The sequence below is a fragment of the Caenorhabditis briggsae genome (genome assembly GCF_000004555.2).
Source record: "Caenorhabditis briggsae complete genome, chrX, whole genome shotgun sequence".
NCBI lineage: Eukaryota > Metazoa > Nematoda > Chromadorea > Rhabditida > Rhabditidae > Caenorhabditis > Caenorhabditis briggsae.
In genome coordinates, this window is record NC_013491.2 from 21404620 (window position 1) to 21417126 (window position 12507).

The window sequence follows — 12507 nt, forward strand, 5'->3', positions numbered from 1 at the left end:
TGAGCTCAAAGTTGAAAGTCAGGGGGCACTTCTATTACAGGTTTTACGGTATATTTTTTTTCAAAATTTTGAAACAGGAAGTAGCCGAAAATTGGAAAATAAGTTTTTCTTCAAAAACCTATTGTTACACTTTCAAAATATGCTCATTCAGCCTACTCAAAATTGGAAAAAAAACCGAGCTGTCATCGGAATAATCGAAATGGAACAATGTTTATTAGGAAAGGGGGTCTGCTCGAGTATGATGAATAAAACGTACCCCGGTTTCATCCACTTTGCACCTAATACTCTGTGGGCGGACGTCTCTTATCAGGAATTGTTTTTATGATGGATACAATGAATGATGCGGAAGAGCCTGAACCCAATCCTGATAGTGTTTACCATTGAGCAGTGGAAGAGAGTATCTTTGAAAATGCTCGCGAGTGGGATACCTTTTCGACCAAGCACTGGAAAAATTATTTTAAAACGAAATTAAGAAATGAACCGACCGACAAATCTGTCCTCGTCTATTTCGAACACCTCCACCATCTTTGGAATTCCGTTGATCCCATCACAGCGCTCGAAAAAGGTGACATGGGCATCAACACGCTGATCGTTTAGGGCGAACCTTTTCACCAAGACTTGTTTGTTGTTTTGCTCATCAATGGCATGGAGAGACTACACCCCATACCAACTTCCGGCAAATCGCTCAATTTTGAATTTATTGTTCAGAATGCTTCCGTTTGGCAATTATTCCTGTAAATAAAAAGATTTCAATTATTGAACGAAATTGCTAAAAACTCACATTTTTAGAGCAATGAAGACTAATTTGATGAAACGTGGTGTGTAGTGGGTGGTAGAAGGTCGAGAATTGATGAGGAGTGTGAGAATTTTTTGAGCTGAAAACTTTGAAAATTAACAAAAAATTTGGAGAACGAGAGCAAAATAACCTGGAAGCAGGTACAGGAGGCTTAGAAAGGGAAGGGCGATCAAATAGTTGCTCTCAGAGAGGTTCAATGGTGTTGGCGAGTCAAGTGAACCGGGAAAGCGGTACGTTTGTATTTTGGATTCGAGGTTAGAACTAGCAGAGTTATGTAACTTTCCGCCAATTTTCCGATGACTTAGATGAAGGAAATATGGCATTTCAGCCTAAGCCTATAATCTACAAAGGTTTCCTAGTGTCAAAATTTTTCTACCCATTTTTTTATGTGATTTTCATTCGTTCCGCAATTCTAGAACAGTGCCATAAAACTTTAGAAATGAAAAAACAAAAAACAAAAAAAATGATTTCAGAAAAGAATAGATCAACTGAAATGAGCAAAAAACAAGAAACTGCAGCACTTTGGAAGATTTTGGGGACAACCATGACTCGGACACCTTCTGAAAACCCCCGTTAATTCCCGAAACCCCTTCAAATATTCAAAACCCCGTTAATTTTTTAAACCCCGTAAAAAATTTAAACCCCCGTTAATATTTTAAACCCACGTTAAATCATAAAGAGCCAAACATTTCACTCTTCAGAACACTCTGAAAACGAAAATCCGGAGAGCTAGGATAAACTACACATGATGAAATATACCAAAACCTTCACAAATCCTTCGTGATTCCTATGCGAAGTAAGTGAACTCAAAAGATACAATATGATTATGTTCCGAATCCAAATTCACATTTCCACACGACTCTTACGCAAACAGATGTTCATAGTTTTTATTTTTACAAGATAAATTAATCGTGGGTTGTTTTTTTTCTACAAAAATTATTCCGACTGCTCTTTAGTTCTAATTGTTTCTACAAGAATATTTCTTCAAGCGAATGTATCGTGTGACCGTTGGAGATATACATACTCTGTGATATTCACCATTAACCACATCAGTGGGTTTTCTAAGAAAAAGTACTCCGACTTGTTCATTTGCACATGGAAATAATTATTGCATTGAGAATCGAAAATATCTCTAGTGAATTTACATTCCTGGAAGATTGTTGTAGAGTTTGTTGCATCCACTGGTCTTGAACTCCTGAGTCTTGGTTGGGGTGGTTTTCAAGCAACATCTGAATCCATCTCCAGTCATGCACGATCCATCGTAGACAGCAGCACAGTTATGAACACAGAGGTTGTAGCAGGTTTGGTTGGAGGCGAGGGCATAGCTGTTCCATGGAGCACAGTTGTCATAAGATGCTGCTCCTTGGACAGAAGAACAGTACTGTTGGCAGATGACCAAGGTGACAGAGGCAGCAGTAGAGAAGAAACAGAAGGCGAGAAGGATGCGGAACATCTGGAAATGTTTTGATGAGAGAATGAATTAGAAGGGCAGAGAACTTACCATTATGAGAATGGACAGACGAATCTGAATCTGATGCAAACTGTCTCCATGGCTCTCTTTTTATGCAGATTAAGGAAACCATGAAATACACTGCGTAGGAGTTGTATGGCAGGTGGAGGATCAGCTTCAGAAGAATTATAGAAACATGTAGATGGAGAATGCTATGGATATCTTTCATTTTTTGTGTGCAAACACCTACACATCATATACTGGACACCTTCATTCTGTGGGTGGACTGGATGAAATAGAAAATGCTGTACATGATGCACTTGGGGAATAAGCGCCAAAAGAATAATAGAAACATGGAGACGTAGATTGCTAAAGATATTTCATTTTGCTTACCAACACCTACACACCCTGTCCTGGACACCCACACTCTGTGGGAGGACTGGATGAATACAATAGGTTTGTTTCAATGAACTGTGCCTCTGCTCTATCGAGACATATCAATAATATTTCGATATGTGAACCCACCTCTGCAATACACGATCAGATGCGCGTCAACGCTTTTTACAAAATGAATGAATCATGGGTTGGCAACATTATATTGAATCGCTCACAGTGTCTTTTGTTGTAGATTACCAACAAACATGTTTCATAATGAGATTTGTGCTCACACCAGAAATTTGTGCTAAACCAGTCCATCGAAACAGCCTATTGTATTCATCGCGTTTAATTCACCATGAAAAAAAACTAGAGTGCACATCTGATTGTGTAGGTGTCGTGCGGTGGTGGTTTCACAAATCAAAATTTGATTGGTTTTTAAAAAATCGATACAGCAGAGTCCTGTATGTGGCACAGTTCAGTGAAACAAACCTATTGTATTCATTCAGTTTTCCCACAGAGTGTGGGTGTCCAGGACAGGGTGTGTAGGTGTCGGCAAGCAAAATGAAGTATCTTTAGCAATCTACGTCTCCTTTTTTCTATTATTCTTTTGGCGCTTATTCCCCAAGTGCATCATGTACAGCTTCCACGCAGTATATCTTATTGTTTTCCAAATCTGCATAAAAAGAGAGCCATGGAGACAACTCACATCAGATTCGTCTGTCCATTCTCAAAATGGTAAGTTATCTGCCATTTTTTACTATACCTCAGTAAAACATTTGCAGATGTTCCGCATCCTTCTCGGCTTCTGCCTCTTCTCAACTGCTGCCTCTGTCACTTTGGTCATCTGCCAGCAGTACTGTTCTTCTGTCCAAGGAGCAGCATCTTATGACAACTGTGCTCCATGGAACAGCTATGCCCTCGCCTCCAACCAAACCTGCTACAACCTCTGCGTCCATAACTGCGCTGTTGTCTACGATGGATCGTGCATGACTGGAGACGGATTCAGATGTTGTTTGAAGACCACTCCAACCAAGACTCAGGAGTTCAAGAGAAGTGGATGCAATAAGCTCTACAACAATCTTCCAGGAATGTAATTCTTCTGAGGAACGAATTTTTATTTTCAACGCAATAAATATTTCTATGTGCAAATGAAATAGTCGGACTAATTATTGTAGAACGGAAACCTATTCTGAGGGGTTTTCTGAGACAAGAAAAATTACCCACTCTTACGGCAAATGTGTTTTACAAAGTTTTACATTCAGTATTACAAAAGTGAACCAAGTTATAATATGATCGAACAAAGTTTTAGTGGTCCGGGAAGTGAAGTTCAGAATTTCGATGCAGTATGTATTCTGCTCATCTGAAGGTCCTACCTCTTTCCTGAAGCGAGTGATTTAGTACCCCATTAAAAAATTTCCAGATGTTCTGCTTCTCGCCTTCTGCCTCTGTCACTTTGGTCATTTGCCAGCAGTACTGTTCTTCTGTTCAAGGAGCCGCATCTTATGACAACCGTGCTCCATGGGACAGCTATGACCTTGATTCCAACCGAACCTGCTACAACCTTGGTGTTCATAACCGTGCTGCTGTCTATGATGGATCGTGAATGACTGGAGACGGATTCAGATGTTGTTTGAAAACCACTCCAACCAAGACTCAGGAGTTCAAGACCAGTGGATGCAATAAGCTCTACAACAACCGTCCAGGAATGTAATCTTTCTGAGGAGTGAATTTCCATTTTCAACGAAATATAATATCTACATATGTAGATCTGAAATTGTCGGGCTAGTTTTCGTAGTATAGGAAAGTAATATAAATGGTTGAACAATTATAAACGCATACAGCGAATGTTTCTCACAGAATTCTTAGCATTCGTTATTTGAAAAACTGTGTTTCACAAAAACCGGGCTGCTCTAAAATGATTTATTAAAAATAGTATAACCGTCTCCAAACTTCTGAAAATTTCAGATTGGTGAACCTGGAGGTTCCAATACTAGAATTTTTGAAAAAAATTCATAATAGGAAACCGAAAACTAAGAGACTTCTTAACCATTATTGAAAAATTTTAGATATAGAGTTTTCTCGATTATGATTAGCGGGAGGAAGAACAACGACAATCAACAAAAAAAAGACTCTCCTTTTCTTCAGGTCAACTGCCCACCACTTCTAAATTTGGAAAACTGATTCTTTTCGTAGGTTTTACATTTGCAAATGAACCCTGCATTTTGATTATTCGACTCATTTCAACAAACGCCTGAATTTAGAAAAAATATTCTCCAACAACACTTTTAATGATTGGATTGGGACGGTAAACTTATGTAAAAAAAGAAAATGTGATCTACTTCTTACTAAGGAAACTTTTCTGTGTGTCTGTGTGTCTCGGACATTGACTTGAATAACTCGAAGGGACGTGGGACTCCTATAGTGGTATGTAGTATGTAGTCATGGACTACCGAGCTCTTCATGCCTATGGTGTCCTGGTAGAAATTAATAAAAAGGTGGATTACAAAAATCACTGTTGGCTTGTTCGGGGAGATTTGCAAAAATGAATATGACATGGTAGATATAGAACGGGTCAGACTATCCAATCTGATAGATGGGAAGGCAAGTAAGTATCCATGCAAAACAACAAGTTCTGACTGGAACATGTGGCAAGATATGTGATAAAAGCCGTAATTAAATGATGTGGGAAGATGGGGGAGATTGAATAGAAAAAGTATTTGGTGAATCGCCTATTTAGTTAGACGAAAGAACGACATGTTCAAAAAAAAAGAAGACATGTTCAAAAAAGTTGTGATTAGAACAAAACAAGCTTTACAAAAGAATGAGGTTGAATGGGGAGATGCTGCTAGAAATTAAATAAACATGATATTGGATGGATGACCTATTTAGAAAGAAAAACTGGGAAAGAAGGAGTTAAAGCAGAGTTCCAGCAACTGAAAGTGACAGGGAAAATTTTAAAAATGCTCAAATAAACGTTAGATGGCATGGGAAAATGGGCGAAATTGACTAGGTGTTTGATTGGAAATTTGAAAGAGCGATAAATGGGGAAGGAAGAGAACTATCCAAATCAGCTTACATTTTATGGGAGAAGAAGTCAGCAATTCTCACTGAATGTAGAAGTGTCCTGCGGCGTTATGAGCGTATGAGATCTCCGAACGCATATCCACCCCTTCCACCGCATTCTCCAGCTTGCGAATGACTTCGTCGTGGCTGAATGTTCCATCCTGTCTCATGATCTCCACATCCCAATACAAGTCAGCTAACCATATCGTTTCAGCCGTCACAAAACGTCTTGGATTCTCGTCCTAGAAATAACCAAATCGATAAATATAAAAAAGTGTTTAGCAACTCACGAATTGCTCTTTCTTTTCAGCCAGGCTCCACTGTCTTTTGGTGTTGAGAGAAAAGGGCATCAGCCCTTGCGAGGCGAGCATGACAAAGATGATACTGATGTAGTCATCTTCTTTCACATAGGGTTCACCGAGGACCGCTGGGTAGCAGGCATAACGGCCGATTTTCATCCCGTTGAACGGATCGACTGGTGGAGCTGGCGGTGGGTTGATGGGTGCCACGTAACCAAATGAGCTGAGCTCGACTTCCAGTTTCTGAAAAAAGAACGTTTCAATGAATGACGTGAAAATTTAGTTTACTCTGAATAACGTTAAACCTGTATTAAAAGAGGCTCTTTAATATAAGAGTCACTTTGAAAAAAGGGCCCTCTGAGATGAGTTCGGAAAAATAAAAAGACACTTGTACTACAGGGTCCCTCATAACGCTCTCGCTTGAATTTTTACATTCCTCAGTAAAAATGATCCGGAAAATCCACAATTTTATCTAAATTTGTTCAAATTCTTTTTTCTGCTTAGAAGTTTGTTAAATTCTGGAGAAAATTACAGGTGTTTATTAATTTTAAACGAGAATTCGCCAAAATTTTATGATTGGTTTCGAGAAAAATGGTTGAAAAATTATAAGGGTCGCTGTAATAGGAGCATACTTGCAAAAATCGTTGAAGGCCCGGCCCGGCCCGGACAAGAATTTTTTTGGTCAAAAATATTTTTGGTCATAAGTTTTTGAGCTTTTTCCAATCAATTACATAGTCATGACGTATAGATTAGCTGAAAAATAACTAACCCCGCTCCATCCGATATCGGCCATGATGATGTGCGGACGGATGTCTCTGTGGAGATATCCTCGGATGTGCATGGCATGGACCAGTTCGAATAGTTGGAAACCGAGACGAACAGTATTAGCTAGAGTGATTTTGAAAAGTGATAAGTTGAGCAACGTCTCCAGTTTTTGCCCGTTCCGAGTGTGAGCTAAAAAAATAACCGTCTGAAAAAAAAAAAATATTTGAGTAACACGCACCAATGTACTGTTGGTCTCCGTCAAATAGCTCGAAACTTCCAATATACCGCGGGATTCCATTGGTTCCACCATACTGTTCCAGAAAACGTTTTTCGACGGCAGTCCGTGGATCGTCCACAAGTCGTCCCTTCACAACGACGTTGTATCCGTGTTCTCCGTCCATACCGAAATAGGATTCTTCTTGGAGCCAGTTGCCAGTTCTTACGGAGAGCTTGAATCTTCCACCAATTGTTGTATTCATAGGGGCTCGAAGCCTAAAAGTTTTATGTATGCTCATTTTAACGTGGAAATCTGGATGCCTTGTAAACCCAGATTTTGATAAATTTCTCAGAATAAAGTAGCAATACCTTATCTAGAAATACCGTAAACATTTTAATATATAGCCCCTCCTAATTGAACGCCACCCTCTAATAGAACGTCCTCTGAGCTGTGCTCCAAAAAATAGAACGCCACCCTCCAATTGAACGCCAATCTCCATTGGAATGCCACTCCTAATAGGCCTTCTCGAAAAATAATTTACCATGCAGCAGATTATCAATTAGTTGCTTTTTAGTGAGGGTTGAGACATTGTACAATACACAAGTAGCGCGATTGTTTTCTCTTATTAACCATTTTGCTTTTTTTTCCATACTTCGAAACTGCGACACTTCGAAGTCATTTCGACCCCGGTTATTTTGAAACCGCGGTAATACAGGCGAACGGATAAATTTCAGACTACAAAAACAATGTCAGGGTTTTGAAATAAATTTGATTGAACAAACTCTGAAATTAGAAAATCTCCAACATTTATTTTTTTGTTAAATCAATTTTTTGCGAATTTTCCGAATTTCAGAATGTGCTCTATCAGAAAAATAGATTTGAAAACCCTAACACTGTTAATAGTCTGAAATTTGTTCATTCGTCTGTATTACCATGGATTTGAAATGACCAGTTTCGAATTGTTGCAGTTTCGAAGTATCGCCAAGCCATTTCCTACAGTTAAATTTTGGTAGGATCCAAAAAGAATCTTCACTAATTTTTTCCGGCAAAAAAATGGTGTCGAATAATAGAATGCCAGCCTCTAATTGAATGCCACCCTCTAATAGAACGTTCTCTCAGCTATGTATCGAAAAATAGAACGCCATGGTAATAATGGTAAAAATGGTAAAAAAGTTTTTTCCGGTATCTGCAAGTATCAGGAACCGCTCGTCAGTTTCAGTCGAGTTATATTGATTTCAGCACTTAACATAGTTTTTTCAGTCTAAACCAAAAATTTTCAAAAGCTATTTTCTCAATTACTAGGACGTTTCAGAATACTAGATTTGTATTGTTCAATTGAAATGCATGGGTTTTTATTGTCGAATTTTGCATAATTTCTTCGTATGTATTCGAAAATTGAAAAAAATCCAGCTTTTGAGAAAATATCTGAAGTTTCAAATTCTATTTGACTCGAAGTATAACAGGAATCACTTCATGTTCTGAAACGTTGTAGAAGGTAAGGAATCGTCCTTGAAAATCACTGTTTTGCACTAAGAAAGCAATTTTTGGTACTGAAACTGATTTGACTCGTCTGAAACCGGAGAGTGGATTCTAGGATTTTTTAGGTGTCTAGATTGGCTATTCTTATCCGGAAATTTTCATAGAAAACTGGGTTAACAAACTGTTGAGGTACCTTTGAAAGAGGAACCAATTATTATAACTCACACTGGACGAATCATTGTATTGCGACGTGGACTGAGGAAACGGCTGATGCAACGTCAAATTTCAAGTGGTAAAGCTTGGAGAAGGATCAGATGATGTGACGACCAACCAGAACAAGAGTGAGCTTGACTGGCTTTCCTGTAAACAGAAAACTAATTAACGATAGAAAAACGACGCAAAATGAAAAGAAGTAAGCAATAAACGAAAGAAATAAAATATAATAATAAAAGAAAAGAAAAGAAAAACAAAAAAGAAAAAAAACCGTCGAGTGAGCGCCAGGTGGCCGCGCAACAGGGAGGACACTCCATGTATTCGGACCCCTCTTTATGTATGTGTGTGCGCACTGTTATCCCGCGCACAACACACAATGTGTGAGGCCTACAGTGTTATCCCAATGCCACGTTGCATGAAAGACTGCAAGAAAGACTGCAAAGATGTGTTGCACACCGCACAACCTGTATGCTCCCTGCCACTCTGCAAAAGAGATTCAATGAAAAACATTGTATTTTGGTGATGCCTCCAAAGAAACGAGCTACTCTGATTGCAATCCAATAAATTAGTGACGAAGTTACATGGAATAAAAGACAATTCATAGTGTCTGTAGTGTTGAGTTGAACAAGTAAGCAAGCAGAGAGCTCTGCGGATAAGGAGAGGGATTTTCTAGGATCTAAAAGTTCAATGTAACATTAAGAACAGATGTAAAACAAGCACGTAAAGCACAGTATTGCTTATCGAAAATCACAATTTTTAAGGAAATAATCACACAGATTTCATGACACAGGTTTTCAGAAAATCAGCCAAAATCAAAATTTTCATTCTTCCGCTTCCATCTCTCAAACAAAACTTCAACTATGCTCGATATAATTTATTTGAATTGTGACAATTAGGTATCTTTCAAAAAGGATTCACATTCCTGGAAGATTATTGTAGAGCTTGTTGCATCCACTGGTGACGAATTCTTGAGTCTTGGTTGGAGTTGTCTTCAAGCAACATCTGAATCCGTTTTCAGTCATGCATGATCCATCATAGACAGCAGCACAGTTATGGACACAGAGGTTGTAGCAGGTTTGGTTGGAGCCAAGAGCATAGCTGTTCCACAGTTGTCATAAGATGCTGCTCCTTGGACAGAAGAACAGTATTGTTAACAGATGACTAAGGTGACAGAAGCAGCAGTGGAGAAGAGACAGAAGGCGAGAAGGATGCGGAACATCTGAAAATCGGTCTAAACTCAGACGGCAAATGAAAGAGGAGTGACTTAGCATATTGAATGTGGTCAGAAGAACTGATGAGGACTGACTCCATGGAGCTCTTTTTAAACCGATTCCTGAATAATGTGGGTGTTTCTATGTTTTCTCTCATTCAGTGTCTAACACTGTTGTAGCAACTTTCGATGAAGTTCAAAGCTTTGAAATTCGTTGGACCTGTTTCAATAACGTCGACTCTCTTGAAATACACCCACACATTAAGAGAGGATGCCACATATTAGAATTCACTGCAGTGAAATTAAATTTCCGTGAAACTTTGTACCTGATCTATTTACAAAACGTAGCCACAAAATTCCAAATTAAACTACGCTGTTTCATGCATGTGCTCACTTACTGCTCCATCAACCTTCCCAAAGCTCATTTCAAATATCAAATTTCTTCTGCCATTTTGTGAGAGGAATTGCGTTGGCGTCCCTCTGGCCATGTTGCGAACTAACAGTTATAAATTTGAACAATAGCTTGCCATGTTGAACAAGAAGAGGAAAAATGAATGTCTATTGTTACGGAGCCAAACCAATTCTAACTCTTTGGAGAGCTCCCAGCAAAGATAGAGATTCTGACATAAGAGACAGAAACTTGTCAAAAAATGTTTTATAACACAAGGGTCCTTGTTTTGTAAAAAGATCGGTGTCAAACGGTACATCCCTTGAAACTCATGGCTCTTCGTGCTTTCATAGATCGGGTACAACTTCGAGTTATTGAATGCTTCGTGATGGTTTAGCAGCACACATTTAGAACTCCCACACAATCAGGAATCAGCTTAAAAGGAGTGCAATCTTCACCAGTTCTTCTGACAACAATATGGTAAGTCAAATTAGTTCTCAGCTTCCTACTGAATTTGGGCCGATTTTCAGATGTTCCGCATCCTTCTCGCCTTCTGCCTCTTCTCAACTGCTGCCTTTGTCACCTTGGTCATCTGCCAACAGTACTGTTCTTCTGTCCAAGGAGCAGCATCTTATGACAACTGTGCTCCATGGAACAGCTATGCTCTTGCCTCCAACCAAACTTGCTACAACCTCTGTGTCCATAACTGTGCTGCTGTCTACGATGGATCGTGTATGACTGAAAACGGATTCAGATGTTGCTTGAAGACCACTCCAACCAAAACTCAAGAATTCGTCACCAGTGGATGCAACAAGCTCTACAATAACCTCCCAGGAATGTGAACTATACCATGAGAAGGTGTTTTTATTTATCAATGAGTATTCGATGCATATATGTTTTAGATTTCCACATTTAATAAGTCACCGGTTTATTCTCAAGAACAAGCGGCAAGAGCACAGGTACAAAAAATGAGTCGAACACACAGAAGAAAGACGTGTACCCAGGCACCGTTCGTGGCATCTCTGCAGCTCTTCTACGAATTTCGTTTATTGGTGCATTCTCGGGGAGGTTCAGCTCTAGGAGGAATCGACGGTTCAATTCATTAACCTCTTCCTCGGAATCATCGTCAGACGGCTCATCGTCATCCACAATCATCCCCATGTGCCAGTACTGTCCCGGCCCCGGTTGATCTCTGAACATGTACTGTCCCTGTGCTTGTTGATCTCCATTCTGTAAATGTAGAGTTCTTGGCAATATGAATATGAATTTTCAATCTAGTTATTTTTGAGAGCAATATTACCAGTAAGGATTCTATTAACAAATCGGCGATTGCCGACCGAGCTGGTCGGAGATCTGCGCGTTAACAGGTCATATAGTCTTTACGTGAGAAGAGTTTTTTGATTCAGAAATCAAAAAAAAAATGCTGCATACTCAAACACTTTCTGGCATGATGACGGTCAAATCCACAATTTCGGTAGGCGGTCAGTCGGCCGGCAAAAACTTCCCGGCCGAATGGGAACCTTAAGCGATATTGGCCATATTCATGAAATTTTCTTTGGACATTTATTTTCTCTCAAAAAAGCAATTGAAATATTTTCTGAAATGAAAATGGGAGCGTGAAAATGTACTAATGATTTTTTAAATAATTTTTTTGATGGACAAAGTCGGAAAATGAGTTTGGAACTGAATTTTTTCGAAAACTATAGGTGAAAAACGCTAATTTTTGTATACATTACTTCAATGTCCTAGCTCTATCCATTAACGTGACTTGTATTAAAAAAGGTTTTTGAGGTGCATAACTGCAAATCCAAATTTTAAAATTAGAAAGGAATGCATTTTTATACTATACTATGATAACATTATTTTTTTAAAAACGAGAACATTCAATTTTTACGTTTTTCAGTTATCGTAAAACCTGTATTAGAAGGGCTGGCCCTTCTATTTTTTGAGGGGTCTCTAGGGGGTACTTCAATTAGAGGGGGCATTTGTATTTTTTGTGGGGCCGTCGAGAAAAGAACTTCTATTAGAGGGATATCATTTTTCATTGAAATATTCGTTTTTTTCTATTTATTATCCATGACAAATTCTTCATTAAAAACGTTACTGTCAAATTTAAAACCTGGCACCTGAAAATTCCGCGGGTGACATTCCTATCGATTTACAAGGCCCAGCCCTCAAATCTGATATTACACATATCAAACGGAGTTGATTTCTTTGAGCTTACATGTTAGCGGTATTCCTGAACGAAA

The 12507-nt window shown here is 38.9% G+C and overlaps 5 protein-coding genes across 5 annotated transcripts; 2 read left to right on the plus strand and 3 right to left on the minus strand.

The window, feature by feature from the left end:
• Positions 1 to 1937: 1937 nt before the first annotated feature.
• CBG10615 lies at positions 1938 to 2300 on the minus strand (the record flags this gene model as incomplete). Its single annotated transcript, XM_002645979.1, has 2 exons — positions 1938 to 2249; positions 2298 to 2300. 2 exons carry the CDS (start codon positions 2298 to 2300, stop codon positions 1938 to 1940), a joined length of 315 nt encoding a protein of 104 aa, XP_002646025.1.
• A 1056-nt stretch (positions 2301 to 3356) lies between these two features.
• On the plus strand, positions 3357 to 3718 carry CBG10614 (the record flags this gene model as incomplete). The annotated part of the gene is made up of 2 exons (XM_002645978.2): positions 3357 to 3359; positions 3407 to 3718. 2 exons carry the CDS (start codon positions 3357 to 3359, stop codon positions 3716 to 3718), a joined length of 315 nt encoding a protein of 104 aa, XP_002646024.2.
• A 2010-nt stretch (positions 3719 to 5728) lies between these two features.
• CBG10613 lies at positions 5729 to 7230 on the minus strand (the record flags this gene model as incomplete). Its single annotated transcript, XM_002645977.1, has 4 exons — positions 5729 to 5929; positions 5978 to 6229; positions 6756 to 6940; positions 6990 to 7230. 4 exons carry the CDS (start codon positions 7228 to 7230, stop codon positions 5729 to 5731), a joined length of 879 nt encoding a protein of 292 aa, XP_002646023.1.
• Positions 7231 to 9574: 2344 nt separating this feature from the next.
• Positions 9575 to 9682, minus strand: CBG10612 (the record flags this gene model as incomplete). The annotated part of the gene is made up of 1 exon (XM_002645976.1): positions 9575 to 9682. One exon carries the CDS (start codon positions 9680 to 9682, stop codon positions 9575 to 9577), a length of 108 nt encoding a protein of 35 aa, XP_002646022.1.
• A 1053-nt stretch (positions 9683 to 10735) lies between these two features.
• Positions 10736 to 11100, plus strand: CBG10611 (the record flags this gene model as incomplete). Its single annotated transcript, XM_002645975.1, has 2 exons — positions 10736 to 10738; positions 10789 to 11100. The coding sequence occupies 2 exons, from the start codon at positions 10736 to 10738 to the stop codon at positions 11098 to 11100; spliced, it is 315 nt and encodes a 104-aa protein (XP_002646021.1).
• Between the last annotated feature and the right edge of the window lie 1407 nt (positions 11101 to 12507).